Genomic DNA, 24,472 nt, shown 5'->3' with positions numbered 1-24,472 from the left:
GAACAGTCAAGAAGCGGGAATTTAAGAAGGTTCGATTTGAACAGTGTTCTGATGCTCCAAAGGGTCAGTTGTTGCATTCGCGGAAAACTCTGAGGGGACGTCAGATGAGAACAGAGACTTTAGAAGTTAAATGGAAGGATCAGGGGAATAAGAAGGTGGGTGTGAAGAATTCAGGTTGCGGAGGAAAGTTTTTCCGGTCGTTTGTGTCGGCCTGTAGAGAATGTCACACGCTTGAACCCTCTATGCAGGTAGAGAGGAGGACAACGGGGAAGATGACAGTACACTAATCAAAGCCCTGTTGTTGTTTATTTTTATTGTCATCGTTGTTGTTAGAAAGCTAATGTTTATTCTACTTAATTCTACAGAAAGAATTTCTTGGATCCTTCTGTTATGTTTCTCCAACTAAGAGAGATTGTAGTGTCAGAGCGGCTTAGCCAAGTTATGAAAAACATGGTTTGCACCATTGAACAAGTGGACCCAAACCCACACAAAATGGTGTGCTTTCCATTATTTTTTAAAGTCAGGTGTGAGTAGCAAAATTTCATTGAATTTTTTTCCTTACGAAAGTTTTGTTAAAATTTTCCCTCTTGGGTCTTGGCATGTTTGCCAACCAGGAAAAATTATTCAATAGAAAATCCGTGGGCCCAATTGTGAAAGAGGAGCTGACAAAGTGGGAGGAGAGTTGTGAGGACATGACTGGAGAGTGCGTGAGATATCCATAGAAGACAGTGAAAAAAAATACACCAAGTCCAATTCATTTTTTTCATGTTATTCAGGGGCCTCACGTGCTCCCCTCACTCCCATCCTCTCGAAGTCTCTCCCTCTTGGGCAATCTCTCACAAGTCACAATTGGCCCCACTAATATTCCATGGAATAATTTTTCATGGTGACCAAACATGCCCTTCCCTGAAATGTTTTGTCAGGGAAATGAAAACACAGCTATAGCACTGGTAATGTCATTCTTTCTTCCGCCTATCAGAAATCAAAACAAGAAAACTCGCAATCATGGAGTCAGTTGGGTGCTGTGGGAATTAAAAGAAAAATTCATTCTGGAAACAGCTAACACTGACCAAAGATAAAGACTAATGCAGTTCCAAGATTCGCCTCATCAAAACTTATTGCAATGTACCCAAACAAAAATATTTCAGGTTTCAGTATAACACTTAGCAGGGTGGTATATTACATGCATTCTTGTTAAAGAGAAATAGAAGACTACAAAAGCTTGGAAAGCATATTTATTATTAATATACAAAATAAACACTGCGCTAATAAAACAGATGAGGAGTTAATGAAAACTTACAACAATGCATGAAATGTCGTCCTTGCTTTTCCGAGAGAGAGCCTCTTCAGTCAGATGCATGGCTGCCGACTGAGCATCCTTTATGTCTCTAATAGAATCCACCGCCTCTTGGTTCGACATCACCTGAAAATATTAAAAATTCCCCAAGAAATGTGATTTCCATCTAATCAACTCTCTTGGGCAATCATTAACTTAGCCAAGAAAATCTAGTCTTGGCGTTATTGGGTTCAGTAAAACTTGAAAAAACTCAGCCAAGTCAATGAAAAACTTGGCCAACTTGACCAAGGAATAAACTCACACAGACCACTGGGAGAGCACTGAGTTGTCTGGCCAGTCCAAGTTCTTAAAAATTGGTACGAGAATAACCTTATCACAAGGATTCAAACAAGCACCTCACCTTCCATAACCCATCACTTGCCAAGATGAGGCACTCTGTATCGGGTTCTATCATTTCAACCACGACGTCTGGATCTGAACTTAGGTGCATCTTCAAGCTCCTATCACCGAATGCCCTTGCTACTGCTAGCCGCCCATCAACGCGTGATACATCCCCTGAATATAGCACATCATTTAACTAAACTGTTAATCATGTGATGAGGATAAGAAAGTTGAAAATCTTAATTTTCATACCCACCAAATAAAATAAAATAAAATTGTAAATAAATGTTTTCTTTTCTTAGACCTCATTTATCCAAATTTATATTCACTTTGTCCTATATGACTTTAAATTTATCTACTATAAACTAATTTGGCCTCTCGTGAATCTGTTGTCATGAGTTTACTCACATATGAATCTAATCAAACAATACCTAAATTCTGATGTTGACTTAAGCCAAAATGAATGCACGGTGTTTTGCCTAGCAAAACTTGAAAAAGTCAGTCGGGTTCAATGAAAACTCGTGTTAATTGGGCACTGACTAGGCCATGCCACTCACCCAGGCCAATGGATGAGTTCATGGCTGAATCCTGGTCACTAAACCAAGAGTTCAAGTAAAGACCCAATATGCATTATACAATGTACTATTAAAGGGAAAGTTCAGAGAATTATGAATATTTGTAACCATAAGCAAATATATGAGCTCACACAGTTTTGAAAATATCCTGTTATGGATGCATACACCACATCTATATGTAGTGGAAAATGAATGTGTATAAAAAATAAGTCAGATGTTAAAGAGTGCCTAAGTACTGGCAATGGCAAAATTACAAACTAATTTGAGATGCTGGTAAGGACATCCGGCTGTTAAAATTTGTAAGAGAAGATTGGTGCTCTAGAACAGAATTTGTTGGCCAACAATTTATCGGAAGTACCATTTAAAAAAGAAAAAAGAAAAGGAAAAAAAATAATTTAATATTTTAAAAAAAAAAAAAAAACAATTTATCGGAAAGGATATAGAAATATCTGGATACCTGGAAATTTTGACACAAAACCACCTTTTTTCTCAATGCTCTGCCGCTCTTTGCTCGGCTCATGATCAATTGATAGCTGTTTGGCCACACCTTTCTTACATATGACTGCTCGAGAGTCTCCAACATTTGCCACTACCAGCTTTTCACCATTGATCAATATCGCTGTAACTGCAGTTGAGCCTCCTCTTCCCAAGTCAACTGCTTTCTCCAAAATCTTGCTATCAGTCTCCTGATATGCTTTCCTGATTGCATTCTCAGTTTCAGTCCAGAAAGCAGGCTGCTCAGGGCGACAAAATACAATGTAACTTTCTCAAAATCCCAGGTCAATATTTTGTAAAAAAAAAAAGAGGGACATGTGAAGAAAAACGGCACTCACTCCACATAGAGACATGTACCGAGCAATAAGCACTGATGAACCTAAAGTACCTTACCTCATGTAGAATATTTTCAAACAGATGGGATTGCAAGTAATCTGCAACATCATGACCCAAATGTCCGTCGAATATTGCAAATAAACCCAACTCAGAGTCATGTACTTTCTTAAATTTGGCAACGACATAATCTTCCATGGCATGATTTGATTTTCCCTTCACCAAGTGGAAGCCATGTGTAATATGCGTGCCTGATAATTTGCTCTTGCCTTTTCCTGTGTCTGATGAAGATGAACCAAACCCAGCTTTAACCTATGAGCATACAATATCTGGGTTATTTAGTAATACATTGGTGATATAATGCAAGCCTTTGTCTATGGAAAAAAAGGAAAAGAAAAATGTCCAGTCAGTAACATGCAAATGCTAGAGAAGTTTTATGGTGTGAAAGGGTATGATGTTCACAAGAACTCATAAAATCATACGGGTTCCATAGGGAATAGTTCCGACCTAAAAATTGGTGTGGGGAAACCGTATGTAATAATAATAATAAAAAAAAAACTCATAAAAGCAACGGCCATACAGCTCCTAGTACTTACTATTATTATGAATATAAATTAACGACAAAGGCTTCTAGTAGTCCTCGCATGAATAAAACTGATGTTCGCGTGTGACATTACTTCTGTTTTTTTTCGGAAATATAAAAAATTAGAATCAAAGGGAAAAAGCATTACAAAAGGAGCAAAGATCACCCCTCAACTAAAATTCCGCCTTGCCCACTCCTTGGCAAGAGAACCGCCACATAATTGCTTCCTGTATGATTTTTTTTTTTTTTTGAAAAGATAAAAAAGTTTATTACTAGAAGGGTAAAATTACAACACATACTCTAGAGTGTGTCAGTGTGTGTGGGTGGGTGGGTGCGTGTGCGGGTGGTTGGGGGGGGAGGGGTTTGGGGTTTGCAAGAAGGAACGACTGGCTCTCCACAAAATTTCCACAATTTCAGAAATTATATAGCCCAGCCTCCATGGCTCAACCCAGTTAAGGAGTTCTTTTCTTTAAAGTCAATTTTTAAAAAAAAAGTTCTTTTCTTAGCTTCGTTAAGAGTCCTTAATGCCAATAGGGTCTCAACAGGCTACAATTGCCTCACCTTTGTCATCTCTAAACAATCCTCCTAGTGGATTGCTTACAAATATTGATCAAAATTCAGCTTAATAGGCAAAGGATGTGGCCGAACCCAGTTGGAACAATTTCTCTCGTTGAAGAACCTCACACCTCAATGATTTCCTCCTACTTTCTGAAAAATCCTACAGTTGTGAACCCCAAAAGATGAAGCCTTTGTTGCCATGGCATAACAAACATTAACAACATCAAGTACCATTTGTATGAAGGAAGCACATTTGTCCTCAAAAAACTTGTTGGTTCCTTTCCCTCAAAATAGTCCAAACCACAAAATGTGTCAAGGACAAAAGCACAAGCCCACAATATCCAAGATGTCTACTTACTCCACCATCACCCATCCAAGAGAGACCCATCACTCTAGAAACACCAATAAATCCCAAACCATTTGAGAACCGCACCACAAATCATCCTGACTAATCTACAGTGGATAAAGATATGATTTATTCACCATCCCAAAAAAAACGATATGGTTTATCAACTTATTCGCCAATTGGAATTTCTTCCTCTTCAGCATATCAATAGAATTATCCAGTGCAACACCTACATCCAAACAAAACCTTGCAGTATTTGAGAACTCCCCCTAAATCCTCTTGTCTAATCTTCAAAAGGGAGGCCTATGTATAGCCATTCTAAAGCTCTTGAAGGGGACAAAATAGAATTTCGGAAAAAAATAAAGAAAGGTTTTCTTTGAAGCCTGTTTTTCTACGTATTCTTTTCTTCAGTGTAGAAATTTTATAACTTGGTGAATGAAGAATTTAGGTTCAAGAGAGAGCGAGAGCTTCAAGTGTTTGATTTCTTAAAGAATCTGCATCTGAATTAGCTGATCGCCAGTCATATTGAATCTCTATATCGTGACTCTTTAGCATCTCCAAAATCTCCTCTATAGCATCCATGAATCTCCATAGAAAGCTAATCTAGTCTCACTCACCTGACCATGAACGAGTCTCCCCCTCAATGATAATATGATTTAGCTGAGATTGATCGGCAAATCAAATTCCAGTAAGAAGAGCCTAAACCTCTGACTCATTAGAGTTCGACGTATCTGAACTTCCATGGAAGAAAGAGAAGAGAGATGGAAGAAAGAGACTGAGACAAAAAAGTGAGAGTCAGCTAATCGACCTCTCATATTATATGATATATATGTGTGTCTGTTAGGGCTACATACAAAGACCAAAATACCATTCTAACACTCCCCCTCAAGCTAGAGTGTATATGTCATACAACCCTTGCTTGTTACAAATGTCTCTCAACTTGGATTTTCCCAATTTAGTGAATACATCCGCCAGGAGATCTCTAGATCGAGCGAAGGTCGTGCAAATCTCTCCTCTTTGAAGCTTCTCACGAACTAAGTGACAATCTACTTCAATATTCTTTGTCCTCTCATAGAACACTGGACTGGAAGCGATATGAAGTGTTGCCTTGCTGTCACAATACAATGATGCTTGATGTGAAGATGGAATACCAATCTCAGACAAAAGAGACTTCAACGAGGTCAACTCTCCACATGTATGAGACACAGCTCGATACCCTGCTTCTCCACTCGACCTAGCCACCACATCTTGCTTTTTACTTCGCCATGACACTAGATTCCCTCCGACAAAGGTGCAGTATTCTGTAGTCGACCTCCTAGCTACTAGAGATCCTGCCCAATCCGCATCTGTGAATTGTTCCAATTGCATATGATTGTGCTTCCTAAAGAATAAGCCTTTTCCAGGAGCACTTTTCAAGTATTTGACCATTTGCATGGCAAAGTATTTGACTAGAATCAAGCCAACAAGGCATCACAAGGCCCCGGAACTTCAGAGATCCGAAACCCAATCGAAACAAACCACAGTAACGACAACAACGCAAACAACCGATGAGACGAGAAACACCTGGGATGAGGCAGATGCAAACCACGTAGACATAGGGATCAGAGAGCACATCAATCCGAGTCCCATCAACACACACTACATGCAATCAAGAACCATCAAAGAAGAGAAATCAGCCAAGCATCACAGACGGCAGAGTAGCACAAAAACCCTAGAAGAAGAAGGAACTGAGTTTCTGGCTATGGGTGATAGAAACCCGAAAGACACTGGGTTGGTGCGGGTTATGGTCCGGGTGGGATGGTATTTTTGTTTTCGAGGAGGGGTGGACGGCGGCTTTGGGCGGGGCAGCTAGGGCAACGGGGGTGGGCGGCGGCGGTTTGGTGGTGGAGGATGGATGGGGGTGGCGACTAGGGTAAGGAGGGTTGGGTCGGTTAGGGCAAGGAAAACCCAAAAGAGAATTTTATTTTTTTTCATTTTTTTTTTTTTTTTGCTTCACTATTCTGGCAGTACCTAGGACCCTAGAAATCAGAACCTAGGGCTCTGATAGCGAATTCGATGTATAAAAACTTCCATGGAAGAAAGGAAACAAAGAGAGATGGAATAGAAAGAAAATGAGAGAGAAAAGTGAGAGTCAGATAATCGACCTCTCACATTATATGATATCTATATATGTGTGTGTCTACTAGGGTTACATACAAAGACCAAAATACTCTTCTAACATATGCCCACTAAACAACCCTAGAGAAAATTTGCCTCTGAATATTGCACACATATTTGGATACGCCTTTAAAAACTCTCATGTTCCTTTCCTTCCATATGATCCAAATAGTGGCTGCTAAGAACAAGCTCCACATAGTCCTACCTCTAGAAGGTCACGAGACAAAACTTCACAACCCAGAATGATCGATAATCTGACCAAGGAGAACCAAACTGGCTCCGAAGAGACCAAAGAGGAAGTACCAAAGTTTATGGCAATGAAGCAAGAGATGGTCTACAGAAGAAAATGGAACTAAACAACATCCAGATTTTGGGGGTCAAGGGCGCTCTTCTTACTAAATCATAGTAAAGGGGTCGAGGGAGCTTTTCTTACTAAATCATAGTTAGAATGCTATGTGATCTAATAGAATGGATACCACATTATTAACAATATCCTATGACACCTAGATAGAGATACGGATATGCAGATATGAGGCCAAATATATGACAACTCCTACTCAAATCTAGCAGAGGTTATGTATACAGAAATCTCATACCATGAGATATGACAGAGAACATATATAAATAAATAAAAAGTAGACAACTCAATTAGATTTAACTTGAAAGAAAGAATTGGTATTATATTGAATATTGCAACTATAGCTCTATACTCAAAATTGTAACTGCAAATATGCAACACCAACAAATAAGAAGAATGATACTTAGTTTGATAGCAGTCGATACATTTGAAACGTGATAGTTAAACTGAGACAAGTGTTCACCAAATATATGGTCCAAGCATCGGTACGTATCGCATCCGAGAAAACATAATCTACTCTGTCGCGTGCTAAATTAATCGACGAGTTTTGAACTTTTCTTACTGCTCTTACATGTGGGATTATAGTATTATACCCAATAAAATGCATCAAAACAAACATGACATAGCATATGTGCCCGATCGATTCCGGACATTTCAAAAGGGCACTTGGACGAAAAAATACAGTGAGTTCTGAAGTGGATGGACCCTTTTATGACTTCTAATTAACCTCTGATTGCTTCTAACATGGGTCTAAAAAACCCTAACTCCTGAAGTGAGTGCACCCTTCTAACATGGAACTTGTAGATTTTAATATCGTAATACCATTCACCAATCAATTTTTTTCCCATTTTATTCTCCCTAATTCCTTTTCTCTAGCCCTCACAAATCCAATTAACAGAATGCATTACAAAAGAAAAAAAAAAAACATGAAACAGAGATCGGAAAGCAGGGCTAGAGAAACAATATGTCGTGATTCAAAGAAAAATATGGGAGAATATGAAGAGAATGCAAAACCTTCATCTTGTGCAGGATTTCTCTTCCGGTCATGGCGTCCTTCTGGAGGCTACTGTTAAAATACCTAAATGCAGGAAAAAAAACAGAGAGAACAAAATCCGAGACCCCTCTGAAAGCAGAGAGAAAGATAAAGAGAGAGAGGTGTGGGAAGGTGTGAGAAAAAGAAAGCGGTGGTTCTGGACAACTAATAGGAGGTCTACGCGTGGGGTGGAATTATCAAAAGTCAGAAATGGAACTGGTCGCCGATAAGAAACGGAGTGACATTTCCGCCACAGTTTCCAGCATTTTCCACGCCTGTCGCTTGTCTCTTTCTCTACACAGTTGCATTTTCTTCATGGCCATGATTTGTTCGCCCCACTGTAGGATTATACGCCCCACTTTTAGCATGATTTAACGTCAAAAAGCGTTAAAGTCTGCCCACAATTCACGTAAGTGGGGGCGCATAATCCTACAGGGGGGCGAAAAATCATCTCCCTTTCTACACTACTTTTGTTTTGATTTTTCGTACAGAGACAGACAAATCGGGTGGAAATACTAGTAAGGGGTCACCCAAAAATCAACCTTCCACTTTCCTGCGAAAGACCAAAAAAAAAATTAAAAAAAAAAGACCAAGACTAATCTCGCCCAAACCCATGTTATTAAATTGAGTGTGCTCCTACGTGCTTAACCAAGTGTGGAATTGAAAATCCATAATAAGAAACAGACAAGCATTGCATTTGCCTGGAACTCACCTCGGAGAAGAGTGGTAACTGGTAAGTAGTGTTCGGTTGTCAACCTCGTGTGGTAGGAAGTTTCATTACCAATATAGAGAGGGTCCAGAGAAAAGGCATAAGTTCCAAGAAATCCATCCAAAATTTCATCTTTTTTTGTGGGCTTGGGTTGGATATTATAGGGAGGGGACAATGGTGACACATCACTTGACATGCAAGGGGTTTTAATGCTATATTGACAGCCAAACAATGAGTTTTGCTAAAATGGCACCGGGATGCCAAGCAAAATCCGGTGCTCCGTTTGGTTGTTGGGTTTTTTTTTTCCTAGGATTTATGTGGGAGAATATTTAGTGGTCACATTAGCTTTTTCTTGGTGACATCAGCAAAATCTTGTCTTGAAAATGGTGGTCTCTCTTTCTCTCTCTACTCTCTCTCTCCACTCGTCATAATATCTTTCTCTAATTAATACTTGTCCCCTCCTTTGTCTCCTACCTTTACCTATATAAATCCCAGGAAAAGAAAAAAACCTCACAACCAGACGGAGCAGGCTAATCTCGGCTTTTGTGCCATTTTATGAAAAAAAGCAAAAAAAAAGGAGAAAATTTGTCGTGTGAAGAGGCTATTAGTTGGTTCCATACTTGGTTCCCAACTCAGTTACCGTATCACTATTATTTTTTAATTTCAGCCCTTTCACAAGAAAATGAAGGGCGCATTTTATGGGTGATGTAAAACACCCTCAATAATATTAGTCGTGTGTTCTTCAATCAATTTTAGCAGCATTTTTTATGCTTTTTTGTGCAAAGAAAGGATAGCATTGTTTGGTTTGATAACATTGTTAAAACTGCCCCATCCGTTATTTTTTGAGAAATCTGACTTGAAAGATGTAAAAGAATCTTGGAAAACCAAATGACCCAAACCAATCAGATTTAAAATAAAACAGAGTAGATGGTTCTCTTTTACAGTAGGAGGTTTCGTGTTCTAGGGGTTAGTGATTGGACAGTGCACCGGCACCGGCACTGTACTATTGACTATGAGTGGCAGGTCTTGACATGAACCAATGACGTTGTGCGATGGGGATGATGGGGATCAGTGTAGTTCCAGGAGGTGGCATGTCTCAGTAAGTTGACAGGTGATGGGGAACAAGTATGGTCCCAGGCGGTGATGCGTTAGTGAACCGGCAAGGGTGACCGGTTTCTTCCTCTATTGAGTGCTCCTAATCGGCCGAGGACCTTTGGGGATGTCAGCTGTCATTGGCCTTGTGCTCCACCACGTGGTAGCATCGGGTCGCAAGCTGTCTGGTGCCGGCTGGCTGACTGACGGCTCTCCTCTCATATCAAAGCAGTGGGACCAATGCAACAGTTAATGAGTCAAAACTACTCTTACTGATTTGATGTAGCTTATAGCGAAGAGAGTGAGCCCATTCGGTCGTCTGTCTAAAATATGTCCGTGTCTGGTAGGTTCGTAAAATGAGAGGCACATGACACGTGTACGGTTGAGACCACTCCCTGTCCCGCGTTCTTCCTGCACGGTTGAGACCACTCTCTCGCTTTTCCATCCTTTACCCGATTCGCGTATTCATCACGCCGGGGGCCTTTTCGTCAATTTCCTCTTTCACGTAGAAAGGTAAAAGAGGTAGTTTTGGCCCAATTTCCTCATTTCGTTTCTCCGTGTTTAGCGATATAGAGCGAGAGCTCATCAGAACAGAACAGGGGGATGCTGCTGCCCATTTTACGGTATCGTTTTACGTTTCTCAGAGAACTCTTTTTCCTCTAACTTCTCGTCTTCTCTTCTTTTGTTTTTTTGTAGGCTCCTTCGCTCTGCGTTCGGATCATGAAAACCTCCTCCCACAAGCATCGCAAGAATACCACCGAGGTCAGTCTTTTTCTTCTCTCTAGGGTTAGGGTTAGGGTTAGGGTTTTTTTCTCTTACAATTTTCTTATTTCTTCTCTTATAAGGAATTAGCGTCCTTCTCTCTATCTTTATCACTTTCTTGTTTAGGTTCGTGCTCGTCTCCATCGGAAGAATAGAGCAAAGAAACGTGGCAATGATGTTTCCGTCTCCGATTCCGATGACGATCGGAGGAGTAATTCGTCTGTCTCGTATTCATCTTCGGAATCCGAGGATGGATTTAGGAATAAGCGATCAAACATTCGAGGAGATTCGAAGAAGATTCGGAAGAAGTCCCGGCGATCACCCAGCCACGAAGCTAGGGTTAGGGTTAGGGTTTCGCCGACACACCGATCAAGGAAAAAATTGTCGTCAAAGAAGCGTAGTGCTACTGGTTCTGAGTCAAGGAAGAAATCTGTGAAGAGGAAGCAAGGAATTAAGCGATCTCGTAGAGATGTGAGCGGCTCTTCTCCGAGTAGTTATTCTTGCTCAACCTGTTCTGATTCGAGTAGTGGTGGTGGAGATATCAAATTTGAGAGGTCGAAGAAATCGGAGGGGAAAACACAGAGAGGTAGGTCTGATAGAGGTGAACGAACAAAGAGAAGAATCAGAGACAGGTCTAGGTCGCGGAGCTGTTCATCATGTAGTGAATGTAGTAAAAGAAGTCATCGGAGGTCAAGGTCGGTTACTGTTAGTAAGAAATCTAAGGAAATTGAAAGGAGAGAGCGTGTTAAGGATGAGAATAAGGCTGAAATCATTCAGGCTTACGATGATTGTCCTTCTTCGCGAAGTAACGACAGTTATGAGGGAGGGAGGAAGAGGGAGAGTGGGCTAGATCATACCCAGCACATATCAGAGAAGAAGAGAAGGATAGACGTTAATGGAGCTGCATATAATCGCGACAAGGTTGACACCAAACAGGAAGAGAAAGCCCATGCCAAGCAGGAAGAATTGTTTTCTAAAATTACGATGGGGGTATCGGGGGATGATGAAGCTCGTTGTGATCGGAATGATTCTTGCTCAACCAAAACTTTGATGGCAATGAAGAATGAGGTTTCTGGTAAAGTTGGTGGTTCGGAAATTGATGATCTGGAGTCACTCTTAAGACAGAAAGCTTTGGAAAATTTTGCAAAGTTTCGTAATGGGCTTCATGTAAACTCAAAATCTGATGAGAAAGATGGAAGTGGAGTTTCCAAGCAAGCCATGGGAAAAGCTGAATCTACGCAAATTGGATCTCGCGGGGGAGCTGGTGGTAAAGCAGGGGCAATGCAAGTAGCCCAAAATGTAAGAACTGTTGGTATTTCAGCAGATGGGAAGTCCACTAATTCCCTAGAAGGTGATGAGAAAGATAGAAGTAGAGTTCCCAAGCAAGCCATGGGAAGAGTAGAATCTACCCAAGTTGGATCACGCGAGAGAGCTGGTGGTAAAGCAGTGGCAATGCAAGTAGCCCCAAACTTAAAAACTGGTGGTATTTCGGCAAATGGGAAGTACACTAGTTCTCTAGAACGTGATGGAGCTATTCTCGAAGGAAGGTACCGAAACGAGTCTATGACTAAATTGGTGATTAATCCATCAACAAATCCTGGTGGTTTGCCACCCAATCGGATATCCATTGCCAGTAATCCCACAAGGGCAAATATTAAGAATGTTGATATTCATAAATCTATGGCAGGTGCTTCAACATTTAGGCAAGATTCTTCTGCTGATAACCCCAACCTTCATGAAGGAAGGTACCGAAACAAGTCTACGACTATATTGGTGACTAATCCATCCACAAATCCTGGTGTTTTGCCACCCAGCCGGATATCCGTTGCCAGTAATCCCACAAGAACAAGTATTAAGAATGTTGATATTAATAAATCCATTGCAGGTGCTTCAACATTTAGTCAAGATTCTTCTGCTAATAACTCCAATGTTATTGTTAGTGGTATTCGCCGTCATGTGGACCATGTGAAACCCAAGATAGTTGAGGATCATACAAATTGTGACAGTGCTCCTTGTAGCAGTGAAAAACAGAATATTCTAATGCAAGCACCTACCTCACAAGATTCTTCTAACAAAAGGTTGTCAGAGCACACCTCTGTGACCAAAACAAGCCCAGACAATAAGGTGTCTGAAATCCCAAATACCACACCTGGTAGTAGCAATATGCATGGTGCTGAAGTTAATAAAGGTGATGAATCTGCTCCCATGGATTCATCTTCCCTCAACCCTGGGACTGGGCACCATGTATCAAATGAACCGAAGGCTGAAGCTCAAAGTGGCTCACAATTCGAGCAAAAGACAATGTCTGTCATGCGTGGAGGTGAAATGGTGCAGGTGGGTTTTTTTTTGGCTTTTTATGGATCAAATTGTCGGACCAAAAAAAAATAACAGTAAAAATCTGATTGCTAGAGTTTACACGCGGAATGAAATTTTATCTGACGTTTAAAGTTGGAGTATTTTTTTTTCTTTTCATTCTCATCAGCAGTTAACAACCATTGCAATGTGTTTGGCAGGTGAGCTACAAGGTTTACATACCAAAGAAGGGCCCAGCCTTGGCAAGGAGGCAACTCCAGCGGTGAGGTGTATTCTATGATTCTGGTTCTTGTGCACATGAAGGAATAGGGCTTGTGAGAATTGTGCAACCATTGCTAGCAATTTGAATAGCCTCACCTTCTCCCCTCAGAAAGTTGAGAGATAAAAAATCTGAATTAGATTGATATAACATGACCAAGTCGGTGAGTCTCAGCAAAATGAAATTTGTCTCTTCTTTTAATGGCTTCATCTTTGTTGGAAATATTGAGTGGACTATAACGAACTTGTTGTAGTATTGAATCGTTTGTCATTATTATCTGATAATTACCTATAACTTCTCGTATTTCGAAATCATAACTTCATAGCGATAGCTTGTTTTGATAGTCATCTATGTTTGATCCTCGTTACTTTGAATGTTAATCGCTGCCTTCTTTCTTGTTAAATTTGAAGAGAGTTTCTGATTGAATTCTCTTCCCCTACATTGGTAAAAGGTCTTTTCCTTTTCATTTTATCAAGTGAAAGAAATTTTATTAAAAAAGAGTACATTATGTTGCCACGTTATTTTTGCTTAAATGCTATATTTCCTTTGAAAAGAAATTTGTGAATTTTCTTGTTCGGTCTCTCCGTAATCTTATTATAGTTTATTCTGGTGCAATCTATCCTCAATATAGGCTCTAGTTACATAGCTTCTGTTGCTATGTCTCAAGAAAGAAAACTTCTAGTTATATTACTTTGTGGGTCATGCTATATTTTATTTTCCTGTATCAATTTTTTTGCTTTGCATATCTTGCTTAGATGAGTGGAGAAGGCATTTTGATTCTTCCTAGATGCTTTGGCAATCTATCTGGCATTATGGCAATCTATCTGACATTACATGAACAGAATTAATTACTGTCTCCCATTTGTTTCACGTGGTATCGTATGAAAGGAATTGATGCTTTTGAGGAATTTTCCATTCTTATTGTGGGTTAGCTTGAATGAAGACTTGCATAACATCTGTGGTATTTTGAATCATATGTGTAAGACAAATTTCATCAGCTGTTGGGAAAGAAATCCTTGACAGTTGTAGTTTATGTTTCATATTTTAGTTCATTATATTTACACCTACGTATTAAGCTTCTTTTAGTTTTGGCTTTACCAAAAAGGGTCCATCTATGTTTCTTATTCTCCATGTTTTCCTATGCTGACTTAGACCTCATGCTTCAATTCCTTGCGACATTGTTCCCCTCCTCGAGTAGAATAACTTGTGTCCATGTTTAGGACTTTGTGGCTAGTGAGCTTGACTATGTGGGAGCACATTATGGAAAGGTAGGGAAGAGGTTCAAAAGATTAAACTTCTCATAGATTGGAAGGAGGTGTGTAAAGTTAAGAAATGTGGGGGATTAGGCGTTGGAAATATATGTTTATTGAATAAGGCTCTTTCGGTAAACTTGATGTGGAGATTTGGTGAGGGAAGAGATGCATGACGGCGTAATAACATCCTCGCTAAGAAATGTGGGGGATTAGGTGTTGGAAATATATGGTTATTGAATAAGGCTCTTTCGGTAAACTGGATGTGGAGATTTGGTGACGGAAGAGATGCATAACGGGATAATAACATCCTCGCTAAATGTGTGCGGAATGGTTTTCGATCTTAGTTATGAATATAGTTTCATTCATGCTTTCATTTTGCTCATCGAGACGAGATGTACCAGTGGTTCATCTGTTTCGGAGTTCCATTTCAGAAAAGGTGCTACGGACAATTCTTTTAATTATTAATAAATAGAAGATAAAAAATATTTAGACCATTATATCATCCAACTTTAACAAAAGGATACATCTTACTACTTAAAACATTTACCATATGAATGCAATTGTCTTTTCATGGTCCTAATTAATATGAAATTTAGTGCAAAACATCAATTAAATGCCTATTTACCGATATATTATTTTTCTCTTTTCAAGTGCCCCGTCAATGTAAGCAAGCAGTTATAGCAGTTGGAAAAGAAGTTCCTGTGTAATGAGATAGAAAGAGATTTCATTTGGTTAACTGGAAGGATGTCTGTAGATTGAGAAGCGTACAAAGCCCTTCTAGGCAAATGATTGTGGAGGTTCGAAGAGGGCAAGTTCCATCTATGGCCGGATTGTGATATATGGGGAAATGACGGTGGCATTTTGGCAAGGAGAGGAAGGCTTTGTGCATAAAATCATCAAATGCAAATATGGGGAATCTAGGGATGGGTGGACCAAGTCGATGTCGAGGCTCAAGGGTGTGGAGGCCCATTTTTCTGTCTGATAGCTTTAAGGGATTAGGTCTGGGGTGGCAGATGGAAAGAAAGTGGGCTTCGGGAGTGACATCTGGTTAGGGTTTTGTCCTTTATACCATACCTTCTCGAGCCTCTAGAAATAAACCCCAGTGTCTTCAAGTCGCATAAGAAGGTGGAGAGGAGAGTGGTTTGGATGTCATCTTTAGAGAACCCAAAATTGAGTGTAATTAACCTTCCATGTGTTTGAAAGATTGTTTTATTTCTCAGGTAAAGGCTGGTCGTCGTATCTGGACGCCTAATCCTAGAGGTTCCTTTTTGGTGAGATCGCTTTTTTGGTTCTTTGAAACCCTTCGGCTTCTACTCTTTCTTTTTTTTTGAAAAGTGACATTTTATTCCGGATAAGAAAAATTACATCCAAGGGGACAAGTTGTCCCCAATACAACAGTTACAAGACCTGAAGAAGTTACATCCAAATGGGCAAAATTACTGGGCCGGAAAGGTTAGATATTAATATTCTCCATCCCATCACCCACAGTGGGAGTTATGGTAGATATGACCATCAATTCCAGTAGCATGCCATCTTTAGTCAGTCGATCCGCCATCTCATTGGTCAATCTTCTCTTATGTTCAATTCTAGGACATATAGCACATACCAAATGTATAGCCTCCAAGGTCCTTTGGATTTATTGGTAGCCCAGGCGATAGTCTTCGATGAGTCCCTTGGCAAAAGGTCTGGAACTCCTTTGTGCCTTACAAAATTTAGGCTTTTTGCTGGACGGTGGTGCTAGACAAGATCAATAAACAGGATAGACAGAAAAGGCACACTTTCAATCTGGCGAATAGATGCATTCATTGCTCTATAGAGTAAGAGTCCATTGACCATCTCTTTCTCCATTGTAGAGCAACATTCAACATTTGTACTTCTACGACACTGTTTAATGGCAGAGACTACAATCCTTCTTTCATTGGCGGCCTCTCTTCTTCGTTTTCCTCACTAGTGGCAATGGTGGTAGTTGTTTGAAAGAGACAAAAACTAGCCACTCTAAATTGCATTGCTACAGTAGAATTGGTTGAAGAAAAATGACTGATCTTGGGCACAGGAGGTGATCTCACATGGGTTCACTGCAAACCTTGCAGATCCGGTTATGACCAACAAGACCCACTCTTTAATCCATCTTTCTCCTTGATATCTTACCTTTGTATTGTTTGATTCTATGCAAATCATAAGCTTGTGGGTCTCAGCAATTTGTCACACTCATATATGGGAGTTTGTGGCATCGACAAGCCCACCTGCAACTATCTTGATCCTTCACTTGTGGTGAGCTATGTCGTGAGCAACTCAATCTTGGCGGCACAACTGCTGAAGACTAACGTTTGGTGGTTCCGGATCAACTGTGGGCTCTTTGGGTCGGAGCTGCAAGCTTGATGGGTCTAGGCAGGAACACTCACTACTTCCTCGAAACTGCAGACAAAAGATGATACAGAAGATGATGCTTAATAGTTCCATTACTATTTCTTACACAAATGATTTCAAATCTTGAGCTTTAAACACTATTTGCTCAACTTTACTGGTAATAGCATTGGTGGGGTAGCTGTGGCAAGCTTCTGGGTTGTTAATGGTAGACCGTCCATTTATTCTGTAACTGTTAAGCAGGTCCGTGGGGCTTTGGTGTTTCTCTTCACCGCCACCATCTTACTCTCGTACACAGCCTACTATGAAGTTCCTACGCTACCTTTCCTCCAACCCTCTGCCAAAGTTGGCAACAGATTCTAAATCATAACTGTAAATCCCCCTTTCCAAAGAAAAAAACCAAACTTATTCCTCTGAGAACATGGCTTTACCTCTGATTTCATCCTTGGACGAGGGGCATTGCTATCTTCCGGCGAACCTTAAACCCTAACCCCTAAACCTTCTGAGGCTTTGTGGGTGGTGGTGCTAGTGCTCTGCCAGTGTGAGCATTAGTAAAAGAAAAGCTATTATCAGGTTAGTGAGTGGTCTAGCATCTACTTTCAGGAAAAATGGATGTTACAACAGGAAGCTGAAGCCAGTTTCATGGACCAACTGCCTGGAAAATGTCATTCCCTGGGAAAACTCGGGGAAATTTTTTCATAGAGAAATACTTAAAAAGGATGACAGAACAATTATACGTGCAAAAACATGAATAGAACAATAACATTGAACGAAGTTAATCTAACTACCACGTGTATTGGGAGATCAATACAATGATTCTTCCATAATAGACTCTGATAAATGAGATTTATAGTTTTTTTTTTTTTTTCTGAAATAGTGCAATTTTTATTAGAAAGGACAAGTCTTTGATTTTGTGTTCGGAATGTTTGTTTGGAATGGGACCAATTAAAGGCATGTTTGGCGAGCATGGAAAATTATTCCATGGGAATATAAGTGGGGCCGCTGTGAGAGATGGGTGGACAGGGAGATTTGAGAGGATGGGAGCGAGGAGAGCATGAAAAGTAGGGCTGCAACTCGGGTCAGGTGGGTCGGGTTTTGAAGAACCCAACCCTACCCGAGAAATATCTCGGGCCGGGTCGGGGTTTTTTTCTGGAAAACCCATGATTCCCACCCAGCCCTACCCATGATAAATATCGGGCCGGGTCAGGTTTTTTTACGTTGACGCAATTTTTTAAGGAAAACTCTTGTTTGGCAAGGCAACTCAACTCATAGAAGTAGAAAAACTCAAGCATGGCAAACTCTTTAGTGCATTAACTAATAACTAGTCCAAAGAAAATAAATTGATGCATTACTAAATGAAAATGATTATACTCATATGAGATAAAAAATAAACTATTTAGTGCATTAACTATTTAGTTGAAACTTGAAACCCTAGAGCTAAAGGGGGGAAACGAACAGAAGATGGAAAGAGTCCCGCACTAATTAACACTTGCCTGCATTGGTCATTGGGGGCGCCATGACCACTAAACTAACTAAGCATGCATGCACAGCCATCCACTTTCAAAGAGATTTTGCAATTAATTGCGGGGGCCATGGCCCTCCTCATGCTATATGTGCCTCCGCCCCTGCCTGTGATTGCGTTCGTGCATGAGTTTTACTTTTAAGTTTTCACTTTTAAAGTAACAAAGTTTTAGAAAAAAAAAATACATATTATAACTTAAGTAACTCGGGTTGGGTCGGGCCGGGCCCCTTCAAGCCCGGCTCGACCTGAGATTCATGCGGGCTTTTTTATCGTAGACCCAGCTTGACCCGAAACCCGAGAACACATGAACCCAACCCAAGCTATTTTCGGGTCACGTCGATGCGGGTCGGGTAAAACCCGACCCAAGTTGCAGCCCTAATGAAAAGCTCCAGAAAAACACGAAAGAAAAAGATCTCAATTTGAAGTAGTGTACTTGTTTTCACTGTTTTTAAGGGATTTCCGGCACTCTTCCTGCTTTCTCCACCCGTGCCCACACCTTCTTCAACTCTCCTTTGTTGGCTAATAAAAATTCCATGAATAATTTTTCATGGTTGCCAAGTAGCCTCTTGCTATGCCCATACAGGTGTTGGCTCTTCGGCATAAGTCACGGGTTTGCTCCCCGGAGACTTGTGATCGAATCCCACCCGGGATTACCCGATGCGCATGGTTTCTGGGCGATTGCGTGCATCCGTAGGGAATAGTCCTACTTCCAAAGGGGGTGGGTACACCCTATGTTACAAAAAAAAAGAAAAAAAGAAAAGAAGGAAGCCTCTTGCTTTTGCACCCTCCTATCTTCCCTTGAAAAAGAAATATGTACATCCATCATGTGAGAGACATTTTATATGTTGTCTAGATGCACATCCAAACACACCAAAAAAAATATAACAACATAATTAGATACCCACTATAAAACACTTAAAGCATAAATCTTTTGATAAAATCATTCATAATGTAAGAACAAATATGTAATTTATAAAAAATCCTATATATAAGACAATTGAATCGCTTTTTGGAAACTATGCCCATTTGATAACCAACATAACCATTCAAGTAACTACATTAAAAAAATAATTTAATCATTGAAATATCAATCATATACATTTTCACTAATAACAAGTTAAAACATTTCTATAAGTTCATACGCAATACACGTTTGATAAGCACTTGGAATCTACCGTCATTGGAACTACGGCCACACTTTATCCCTGTGACATGGCCACTTCACTAGATCACCACTTTGTGGCGAGCACAATTCACTCTCACATTAGAACCATATGGTAACTAAAACATGATCAAGTGTGATATTAACCCCAATTAATAGGATCATTCATAGTCCGACTGAGGACCCATAAAAACAAAACATTAGAATTCAATATATTCAATATGCAATATGATTTTAGTTCAGAATAAGTGGCTAAGACATAAGAAAATATCATTACTTTCAATAAATGGATCTTAGTGACACTAGTATGCTTGTCTCATAACGGTTAAACATGAATATATGATAATCTCAATAAACTCAAGAAATCCATTGGCAATAATGAGAACACTTTTTAAAAACACCATGAAAATCAATCTCATGTAATAAAGAAGTTTGGAAGAAAAATTATCTCGAGAATCCAACTACAATTGACACGAAGAAAACACTAAATAAGGAGTATAATCTCTTACCTTCATTGAATGTTTCTATCACAATCCCAATAATCCCACAAGGATAAATCTTCTCGCAATCTCCCAAACATCGAAGTCCAATTCCGATCAAACAAGGTTTTACATGACTATACTGTACATAAGTGGGTTAAAGATTTAAGTTAGAGGCAAACGAGTGCACTCGCAGTACTAAAATACAACAGAAAACACCCTAGTTTGGTCGACTGACCCACAATTGGGTTGACCGAACTGAGATTTTCAAAAGGTTTTTAAAAAACAACTTGAGAGTTCCCTTCGGACATTCAAACCGGTGCTCGGTCTACCGAACCCTACTCGGTCGACCGAACACTGATTCGGCCGACCGACGGGTGACTTTTGGGGTTTTGAACTGTTCGTGAGATTTTTCCCTTTTTTCACACTATGATTGTCATAACCTCATTTATTGTCAAAATCATGTGATACAGGTCATTTTGGAAAGCTCGTGGCGAGAGGATCCCAACTAGATCAATAGGTTCGCTAGAATCACACCGGAGAGTGGGATCAAAATATAAATCTCTAACTTTTCCTCCAGCAAATATATTTTTCTTGCTAATTTTTTCAATAGAAAAAACAATAGGAATGTAAAAGACAAGTGTTGATAACAGAAAATGTATTAAAACTAAATGATGAACAAGAGTTGATAACAAAAAATATATTAAAACTAAATGATGAACAAGATATCTGGGTGAAATTGCAAGGTGGGGCGAATCCCCAATTTTACACGTGAAATTGCCAGCCCTATTTCCCTGGTGATGGCTTCATGCCTGCTACAGCCTGCTTACGTGGTACTACCCAATTCGGAAGCTTCACCTACTCCGTCCTTGTGGTTTACTTGTCCACGTCTCATTCATGCTGCACTTCCTTCATTATCGGATCGCCCTGGCATGATTCCAGACTTCAAATGTCCCCGAGAGAGAGAGAGAGAGAGAGAGAGAGAGAGAGAGAGAGATGTTTTTTTTAATAATATGCAAACCCCAAATCTTATTGACACTGTAATAGCCTTAATAGCACAAAACATAAGCTAAAAAGAAAATTTTGTGAATATACAAGCAGCAACAGCCTAGATCATCTGCCGCAGCAGTTACACTACAAACAACACCTAGAAGCAGATTACACTCTACCAATAAAACCACAACTACTTTCTAGTTATTGCCATCACCACCGTTATCAGGGTTACTGCCCCACTTTTGTCTAGGGATATTGTGGTGGTTGTCGAGAGTATTTTCAGAGTACACATTTGTTCTTTTCACCATATCATTTCCCCCTCCAGTTGCTTCCTTTTCCATTTGTTTTTGTTCGTTTTTCCCATATATATCATCCATCAAGACCTTTCTATGGCTTGCCCAACATGAGCTCACCATCATAAGAACTAGAATAAGAGATACCAACTTCATTCTCATTTTGGACTGCTGTTGCACCTAAGTAAATCAAGACGGTTCCTTTGAGATAGCAGATTACGAAAGAAAATATCAGCTATTTATAGAGAGACGGAAGGGTTTTAACATCGCTGAATAAAAAAATTGATTATGGCTTCTCCACCAAAATCAGACAATGTGGAGTGGGATGCACATTTTTTCATACGATTAAATGATGAGTTTAGGAAAAAATTTCATCCAGGTTTGCATTCTAGTAGGGATTCCAAATAATATTTCCCACCTTGTCATGGCAATATAAAAAAAGTCAATTAAACATAATGGTTATACTGTATATTTGCGTGATGATGTATAACACAGTAAAATTAGATTTCATCTTAAAACTTCTTGTCAGCTTCCCATTTAGGCATAGTTTGGATTGCTGCAATTGTTCGGAAAAGAAAATCTTTTCCAAATTTTTTTGTTTTGCAGTTGTTTAATTACAATTGAAAATCAGTAACATGGATCGCCAAAGTTCAAGTTATGCATAGAGTAGCGACCTTCAATTTGTAATGAAATTGATCCACCATAGTTCAAGTTATACTTTAGTGTGAGTTTCAATTTGTAAGGAATGTTCTAAACATACTAAAATTATATTATTTTCCTCTAATTAATGGAAAGAAAATTATTCGTACGAAACAATTTTAGTTGAGAATTTTTTTCCCTACAATCTAAGCAATAGCTTAAAGATAGATTATGTTTTTACTTTTGTGTTATAAATTCTCAATCGATCGCACAATAGATTTAGGGCGCTGATATTCCCCCGCCCCCGTGACGGCTGGCTAACGTTTTCCCACCATTTGACCGGTCTCTCTCTCTCTCTCTCTCTCTCTCTCCACACACACAACAGGAACAGTTGGTGGGCCCAACAGAAACCGTTGGTGGAATGGTGGGCCCATCTTTGAACAATGTAGGCCCCGCCCATACCACACCATAGGATAATCCAAACCGTCCATTTGATGGGCCAGAAATGTAAATAGGTTGCGTCCCAAAATCTTATTTCCATAGCCGGATCCTAGCCCTCCAATCTAAATAGAAACGAAATGGTTTTTGGGGCACAACCTATTTACATTGTGGCCCATCAAATGGACGGTACACTTCATTTTCAAAATTATGGGTGAGGCCTAAATTGGTACGAACCACACCATAGGATGATCCAAACCATGGATGGCTTGGATCATCCTATGTTGTGGACGGTACGCTTCAATTTGAAAAATATCGGTGGGGCCTACGATTGGGCCTTAATGTTACTGTACGACCAACTCCATGGGATTATCCAAACCATGGACGGCTTGGATCATCCTATGTTGTGGACGGGCTTTAATGTTACTGTACAACCACATGATGATCCAAACCATTCATTTGATGGGCCAACCCTTTTGGGGGCACAACCCATTTACGTTATGGTCCATCAAATGGACGGCTCGGATCATCCTATGGTCTAGACGGTACACTTCATTTTCAAAAACATGGGCGGGGCCTAAATTGGGCCTTAATGTTACTGTACGAACCACACCATAGGAGGATCCAAACCATGGATGGCTTGGATCATCCTATGTTGTGGATGGTACGCTTCAATTTGAAAAAATATCGGTGGGGCCTACAATTGGGTCTTAATGTTATTGTACTACCAACTCCATTGGATTATCCAAACCATGAACGGCTTAGATCGTCCTATGTTGTGGACGGGCCTTAATGTTACTTTGCGACCAACTCCATAGAATGATCCAAACCATTCATTTGATGGGCCACAATGTAAATAGGTTGTGCCCCAAAAATCATTTCCATAGGATGATCACAACCCTACAATCTATAGAGGTTGCATAAGATGTAGTTTCTATTTAGATCGGAGGGCTAGGATCAGCCTATGGAAATGATATTTCGGGACGCAACATATTTACATTTATGGCCCATCAAATGGACGGTTTGGATTATCCTATGGTGTAGTATGGGTGGGGCCTACATTGTTCAAAGATGGGCCCACCATTCCACCAACGGTTTTTGTTGGGCCCACCAACTGTCCCTGTTGTGTGTGTGGAGAGAGAGAGAGAGAGAGAGAGAGAGAGAGAGAGAGAGAGAGACCGATCAAATGGTGGGAAAGTGACATATACATTAAATCCTAACGTTTAACGTTAGCCAGCCGTCGAGAGGGGGGGGGGGGAGAATATCAGCGCCCTAGATTTATAAGTTCACATTATAATTGTTTTTCTAAACTATCTGTAGTGCCAACTGGCCCATTGAATCACACATAAATTTAAACTCTACCTACGAAAATATGTTTGCTCGAACAAATTATTATTGCTCAGAAAATTTGGAGGGAAAATCCAATCCGATCTTTCACAAATAAACGGAAAAGCAAAAAAAGTAAACACAAACCACTAGATGAATACCGAGATTTAGGTGGTTCAGCAAGATGCCTACATCTAGGGCGAGAACACGATCTTCCACTATGAGAAAAACAATATACAAGGATTACAATGTATTAAACCCAAACCCACGAACCCGCAACTCTTTCCTTGCCCTCTCACCCAAGATAGTACAAGAGAGTAACCTGAGAAAATCTGAAAGAAACCCAAGAGAAAAAACCCGAAAAAGAAAAACACCTTCTCTCTCTCTCTCTCTTCTTTCCTAAAAACACCAACATACCCACGCTCAGTTTCTCTCTACAGCTACCACTAGCTTCCTACATCTTTCTCTTTCAAGAGAAGTGTGTTTTATATCTAGGTTTTTCTAAAATCTAAATGATCTTTGTTTCTACTATTGCATTCCATACAAGGAAACAATGCACTTTCCCAACAATCTCCACCTTGGCTTGTTTTCCAGCCACTTGAAGACTTTTCGTTGATGTCCCCATCGGTCCGCCATTATTGCAAATCACCATTGGCCTTCCAAAGTGTCAGCTACACACCATCAAATCATCTTAGTTATAACTCATGCAATTTGATTAACATGGCCAATGCACATGTGTAGCTTCCAACCTG

General features: G+C 40.0%; 2 protein-coding genes across 2 annotated transcripts; one reads left to right on the top strand and one right to left on the bottom strand.

The window, feature by feature from the left end:
- Positions 1-1,088: 1,088 nt before the first annotated feature.
- On the bottom strand, positions 1,089-8,385 carry LOC143892868 (putative protein phosphatase 2C 39). The gene is made up of 5 exons (XM_077397777.1): positions 8,098-8,385; positions 3,142-3,393; positions 2,711-2,987; positions 1,698-1,852; positions 1,089-1,423 (listed from the first exon to the last, which is right to left on the bottom strand). The coding sequence occupies exons 1-5, from the start codon at positions 8,128-8,130 to the stop codon at positions 1,286-1,288; spliced, it is 855 nt and encodes a 284-aa protein (XP_077253892.1). The 5' UTR covers positions 8,131-8,385; the 3' UTR covers positions 1,089-1,285.
- A 2,068-nt stretch (positions 8,386-10,453) lies between these two features.
- On the top strand, positions 10,454-13,545 carry LOC143892866 (uncharacterized). Its single transcript, XM_077397775.1, has 3 exons — positions 10,454-10,679; positions 10,806-13,013; positions 13,193-13,545. The coding sequence occupies exons 1-3, from the start codon at positions 10,638-10,640 to the stop codon at positions 13,256-13,258; spliced, it is 2,316 nt and encodes a 771-aa protein (XP_077253890.1). The 5' UTR covers positions 10,454-10,637; the 3' UTR covers positions 13,259-13,545.
- The last annotated feature ends 10,927 nt before the right edge of the window (positions 13,546-24,472 follow it).

This window comes from Tasmannia lanceolata, unplaced genomic scaffold, assembly GCF_043159265.1.
Source record: "Tasmannia lanceolata isolate RefF3 unplaced genomic scaffold, GAP_Taslan_0.1 ptg000015l, whole genome shotgun sequence".
NCBI lineage: Eukaryota > Viridiplantae > Streptophyta > Magnoliopsida > Canellales > Winteraceae > Tasmannia > Tasmannia lanceolata.
Note: the sequence above shows the minus strand (reverse complement) of the source record. Positions and strands in the feature narration are given on the sequence as shown.